General features: G+C 36.1%; 1 protein-coding gene across 3 annotated transcripts; it reads right to left on the reverse strand.

Annotated features, from left to right (window-relative positions):
- Positions 1 to 1,433: 1,433 nt before the first annotated feature.
- Positions 1,434 to 6,334, reverse strand: LOC128187002 (uncharacterized). 3 transcript variants are annotated; one of them, XM_052857011.1, is made up of 6 exons: positions 6,129 to 6,334; positions 4,920 to 4,976; positions 3,023 to 3,160; positions 2,494 to 2,683; positions 2,037 to 2,267; positions 1,434 to 1,911 (listed from the first exon to the last, which is right to left on the reverse strand). In XM_052857011.1, the coding sequence occupies exons 2-6, from the start codon at positions 4,950 to 4,952 to the stop codon at positions 1,820 to 1,822; spliced, it is 684 nt and encodes a 227-aa protein (XP_052712971.1). In that variant the 5' UTR covers positions 4,953 to 4,976; positions 6,129 to 6,334; the 3' UTR covers positions 1,434 to 1,819. The 3 variants fall into 3 exon arrangements, with proteins under 3 accessions (XP_052712971.1, XP_052712973.1, XP_052712972.1); XM_052857013.1 differs by having other exon boundaries at positions 6,242 to 6,321; XM_052857012.1 differs by lacking the exon at positions 6,129 to 6,334 and adding an exon at positions 5,653 to 5,968.
- Between the last annotated feature and the right edge of the window lie 269 nt (positions 6,335 to 6,603).

Here is a 6,603-nt window from a genome sequence, read left to right on the forward strand (position 1 = left end):
AGAATTCATTGCAGATAAGAGTTTTTTTAACGTTTTTAACCGTTCAGTGCATGTAAATGCTGGAGTATTAACTTATTTTACTTTGTACATGTTTTTAACATTGTGCCTTTTGTTCATTGTCGTTCAATGCATCTGTCAATAAATGACCATTTCTATTCTCTATAGAGGAGTTATGTTTTGTATTGATGGTGGTTGGTAAGGGGTGCAGGCGTAAAGATAACAGAGTTACCTCCCGTCATATATTATAAATAGATCAAACCATGGTGCTGATACAAGGTGCGAGATCTTATGAGGTATTTCAATGCTTTGATTTTTATTACGTGAGGATAGTTCATTCAATGTCGACATGCATAAAATCGGACATAGTTAACAAGGAATTGTTGAGACAATTAGTGATCGAGCCTATTAATGATTCACTTGTATGGTTACGGGAATAAAATGGTTGAAGGGATATGAGGTACTATTTTAAAATTACATAAAATTAAGCGATCTCAAACTTAAGCGCATATCGTGCTCTCCAACCACTAAGCGCACTATTTTCGCATTTTTAAAAATACTGCTATAGATGCTTGCCTAGTTGAATCACAAGCTATAGAATTATAACTATTGAGAATAATTTTTTTTCTACTCAAAATTATTTCAGTGTGTATTGGTCCAGGGTTTACGATTTGAGCATACAAAAAATATTGACATTTTTGATCCAGTGGTTCCTAAGTAGATCTCAAAGACACCAATCATATTTTCATTTGATTAGTTATTATAACCATTTCCACCTTCAGGAGGGTGTGACTTTTTGTATTAACGAACTTCATGTTTCTTTTGCAGAGATGATGTATAGAAAAAAAAGTTGGGATGTGAATTGTTTCAGTGATTATCAAGATGGTTTACAAACGGATGAATCCAGACACCAGGTGAAAAGAAAAGTTCACATGTGCTGATATATAAGGGGGAGGAAAAATACAGTAGAGGTGTGTTCATATATGGTGAACATTCAATATGAAAACACTCACAAGTCATTATTATGCAACATAGTATTTCTACTGTCTACTCAAAATTATTTCAGTGTGTATTGGTCCAGGGTTTACGATTTGAGCATACAAAAAATATTGACATTTTTGATCCAGTGGTTCCAAAGTAGATCTCAAAGACACTAATCATATTTTCATTTGGTTAGTTATTATAACAATTTCCACCTTCAGGAGGGTGTGACTTTTTGTATTAACGAACTTCATGTTTCTTTTGCAGAGATGATGTATAGAAAAAAAAGTTGGGATGTGAATTGTTTCAGTGATTATCAAGATGGTTTACAAACGGATGAATCCAGACACCAGGTGAAAAGAAAAGTTCACATGTGCTGATATATAAGGGGGAGGAAAAATACAGTAGAGGTGTGTTCATGTGGTGAACATTCAATATGAAAACACTCACAAGTCATTATTATGCAACATAGTATTTCTACTGTATTTATTTGATTAGATATTTTGACTATCATAGAAATAAAGCATCAATCGAACAGATATATAATATTACAGCTTATACAATTACTGACACAGTAAATATATAACGACGGTCAGTATCAGACACCCACTGTCCCCAGTCAGTTCTGTACCGGGGGACGGGAATTAAGGACAGAATCGTTCAAGCTATCACAGTCAACAAAGAATGATGAGTAAACAATCAGGCTGCCATTTAAATAAGCAGAATCAAAAGGGACATAACCCAGTTTTATAATATCCTTGCTATCTCTATTGGGGACGGAAAAGCGGCGAATGGAATTATGGGTACACGTATTGCTTTGACGTCATTGCATTCCCGGGATTCACGGATTTCTTAGGTCTGGGTTAATGGTAAAGACGACAGAATTGCAATCACACAGACTTCTTCTAAACTGCTTCAAAGTATCATAGGCCTCTATCAAAACAAAAAGATTAAGCATAAGACAAAGGTCAGCCATTCATTGCTCTACCTGCCAGAAAATGGCACAAAATAAATGAAATCCCGTTATTAACAAAAAAACAGATCGCACTAGAACTCACTTGAATAATAAAAGCTTTCGAAGTGGTCTATGGACTGGAACCTATGTAGAACCACGAGGTTTCCCTTCCGGACGAAGGAACATCGGAGTCCCTCGGCGTCCGTCGTGTAAGCTGCTCCGTGCTGGACCTTGAAGCCATCCATACATTTGGCCGCGTTCTTTACGTAACCGTCATTCAATTTATCCCAGTTCTTGCAATTTCCCAGCTCTTGTAGATGAAATGTGTAATTTGCTGTAAAACATTCGATACAACTGTTAACTACTGGCATTTTGTAGAGTTTTTGGTGTACGTATCGTTATTTAAATCCAAGCTTTTTACCATGCCCTAAACGTTTCAACGTTTTCTTGATGCAACTGTATTCTCAAACGTTGACTTAGTTGGGCAGATCAAGAGGAATAATAGTGAGTTGCTGCTAGATATAAGGTATATAGTTGTGAGATAGGTCAGTGAACAGTACCTTTGTCCGCCGTGTAGTGGACGGGGATCAGGAAGATCTGCAGGGTGTCGCTGGGCTGGGGGAAGTCATCGTTCTTGAAGTACTTGTCACTGTTGAGCCACCTGACCGCGTTAGCCTGGTCCGAGAAGTAGATGATGAGGATGCGGCGGTCAGCCGGCCACTTACTCAGGTCCTCCTCGTACACGTTCACCTGAAAGTAGGTCAAGGTATTGTACATATCTACAAAAGGTGGGATTTTAAAAATTTAGTAACAGAGCCATGGTACAAGTAATGCGTTCAATATCACCAGCACAGTTTTACCAAATACCGATGTTGTATTGAATTGCTGCTTTCTGACAGGTTGTGTATCTTGTTTAAATTTTGTTTTATGTAAAAAGCAGATTGTAACCTCATTTTGATTTTGCAGTACATGTAAATACTCTTCTATGTTACACAAATTATGTAACCCCAAAAAAAATTTCTATTGATTTCTCAGATATTTGAGACACTGACTATTAGTGTTCCCGAGGTGGTGCTATATCTGACTTACTTCCCCGGATATTCCGATGATCTTTCCGTGGTAGTTCTCCACGGCTCGTTTGGAAATAGCCAGGGCGTTCCTGATTCTGGTTTCCATTTCATCCCGGAACCTGATTATCATATACACAGCCTCGCTGCTGGGGATGATCTAAATGTCGGGAAATAGTTATAACAGTTAAGATCGGGTACAATTCATGTCTGAAATATAAAGCCAATATGCACATTTGAGGGATATAGGATTATTTCTGTAACAAAGTTGACCATATACAAGGAGACGATTTATTCTTATCTTTTCAACATACATTAATATGCAATATTAAACTTTGACAGATTTATAATTAAAGATCTGGTCTTGCCGACGCCAATTTTCCGAAGTCAATTCTTAGCCTCAAAACTGAGTATTGACCTTTTTATGCTCTTTTCTTTAAAGGATTTGAGTTGAGAACTAAGATATGAAATTTTGGTGTCGGCGAGAAAGAGTATATTGGCAACTATGGATACGAAATTGTTTATAGGGCAGGTGACACAAAATCGTTTTCTTTTAAAAAGAAAAAAAGTTTCTTTGATATAAATATATAAATAAATCACCTTTGGAATAATTTGACTCTAAATAATGAAAAAAATAAAGAAGCATACAATCTGATTATGAAACTTATATCTGCTAGAGTTGAATATTGAATATATATAATTATTTGATGAATATTTAATGAATTTGTCTACCTAGTGTTTCATTAAAAAATCGATCTTTGATTTTTTTTTTAAATGTATCTAAATTAAGATATCACTATTAGGATTATCTTTAAATCCTTGGCCATCAAAGCTGTCTCTCGTTTTTTTACGATTTTCGTTCTGGCAAAAAAATGCAACCTTTCGGTTTCGCTTTTTTCTGCTTTGTTACTGTAAATGTTTCTCTCGATATTCCGTGAAGAAACTAATACACACGTATCGAATGAATATCAAAAGCAGATTGATTTTTCAACAAAAATTCATTAAAGGATCCGATAAATTGAAATATAAATTTTGTGTTTCTGACGCCATTGTTTTCAATCATTATTTTATTTTCTTCGAATAAATAACATATTCGTGTAAATCAATCGATACTAACGATAGAAAACATTGACCCGACCTACATAATCCGTGGGCCCTTGAAAAAGAAAAATTTACATTTATTTGAACAAATATCTGTAGCGTTAATACCCCTTGTATATCATCCTGACAACAGAGACGTTTACAAAGCGTTACGTTAGTGCAATGACGCGGTTTGTTCATGCTATTAATATTATTATATATATACTACAGGAAGTATACATTGATTTGATCTAAAACATTGCAATTAAAAGCAGTAAAATTTCAGACCTGAAGACCTCTGCTCTAAATATCTCTGTCAAACTCTCAAAACGTGTAAAATTGATAAAGGCTCCGTTCTATCATGGAAGTAATCGTAATTTAATGATACTATATATACACATCAACTTCTAGAACAGCTTTGTTTAGGAAAAATATAACAAGCACGGGTCTCGGGGTTAGAATTAAATTTCTATTTATCTTATTTCAGTTCACAGCTATAGGTCTCTCAAATCTAGGGAAGAGTTTAGGGTAGAAACAAACAAGTTAGCTTCCTTCGTACAAATAGGTAACACTGTCATGTTGTAAATGTTGTTGTCGTGGTAAATTTTGTATTTACACCCACCCAGTAAATTCAAAATTTACAACATGACAACACACTGCTACAAGACTGAATCGAATGAACAACCTTGGACCTTGTGCTAATTTGAAAACGGCTTTGCTGCAGCGAAAGCAGATTTCTACTACACGTCAATATTTCAGACCTGCTGCTGGGACAGCAATACATTTCATATAAAGGTCTCATCAGTAATGCATCCGGCGACGACGGTACAATGAATTACCTTGAAATCCTGTGGGTCCTTCTTCTTGTCCATATTGTATCGTCACTAAATGCAATTCTGGAAAAGAAAATAAATCGGATCAATGTGGCACCCTCAGTGCGAACCTCAGTCAATAATCTGGTCCCCTTATCCTTCCAAATCCGCGCTCACGCTGACTTTTAAAACGTACGTTATACAAATTCATACAGATCCCTTTTATAGTGGTTTTTGTGGACTAAGGAGTCAGAGAAAGCAACAATGTCGCCATCTTTGGGGTGTTTCCAAAGTGATGGTGCGTCGGGGAAATTCATCCATAAAAAGTCAATTAGTTTTCTGGGATTGGTGGAGCAAAATCGACGCTTTAATTGTCGCTTGTAGGTGAATTTGCTGCTCAATCTATTATAATCGTTGTTTTTTTTCTATTTTCTGCGTTGTGCTTAAATGGAAACCGATAAACCTTTGATTTGCATGCATATAAGCATGCAGGAAACGTAAAATCAAACTCTTCACCCTTCGCTCTGAAGGATATGTTTGGTTGGAAACAAATCTTTTTACAATCTGAGTCAATAAACCTGAAATTTGAGCATAATAAACTTCTGCCTTTCATTTAAGAAAGGAACAGGTGAATAGTTGGCCGTCTCATTTTGGCAAAAGAAAAAATATAACCACTATAAATCCATTTAATTCCCGTATCAAACGGAATCCGTTCTACTACAATAGACAAGCTAGGTGTGTATAGATGAGCAAATATTACCTTTTCACAACATCTGAATATCCAATAAAAATCAAAAAGATTCCAGTTATCCTTCTATGCTGTTCTTTGGTCAGCAGAACCCTTGTTACACTAGACCCGCTCACAGACTGTCACAACTATCTAGCGATCATTTCCCAACCTGTTATACATATCTATTATTTTCCTCTTGTTTTCAATTCCATAAACTAATATTAAATGGCCATTGTTCGTGTTTGAACACGAATATTTACTCGAATGAAAACAAACGCTCATTCATATTCATCTCTAATTGCATTAAGTAATGGTAATCGCTTGGAAAAACATTGGTCATGATACCCAAACCGGCTTATCAATTTCTGTATCGAATTTTAAATGTTTTGTTGCTAAGGCTCGATATATTTTAAATCACAGATTGGCACTTTATAAACAAGTATTGTTTACCGAGATTTATCTGAGTAAAAAAAAGTTTTTACACCTTGGTATTGTTTACTACTCACGCTGGAGAAGGCGAATATCCGATTTCTGTCCCGCTGTTTTTACCTGCTGAAGTTTCGTTTTTGGGGACACGGGTCAACAACTGTATCCCAGAAAACAAGAACCTGTGTCTCACCTGAACAGATAGACACCTCACAGATAATATCAGGGGGCCGGTGGAAACTCTGCCATCTAGTGGCGGGAGCAAGGCGTCGATACCGTCAACACTGCGAAATAATATTTAAATGTCCCAGCATTCACTACTACCACCGATTCCTTGGTCTGCCAAGAATTATGACAGAAAAATTGATTATTTGTGAAAACACACACAACGGTATAATACCGGTGTGTATCAATCCTTTATTAATAATATACTGTGAACCAATCTCGGGAGTTTATGTTCCAATCGCTACCCGGGACCACCTTCGCGATTGATTTTTCATTCATCGTTGACAAGAACACATGGAATTTACAGTCCAAATCCAACAAACGTGAACT

This window comes from Crassostrea angulata, chromosome 6 (assembly GCF_025612915.1).
Source record: "Crassostrea angulata isolate pt1a10 chromosome 6, ASM2561291v2, whole genome shotgun sequence".
NCBI classification, from domain to species: domain Eukaryota; kingdom Metazoa; phylum Mollusca; class Bivalvia; order Ostreida; family Ostreidae; genus Magallana; species Magallana angulata.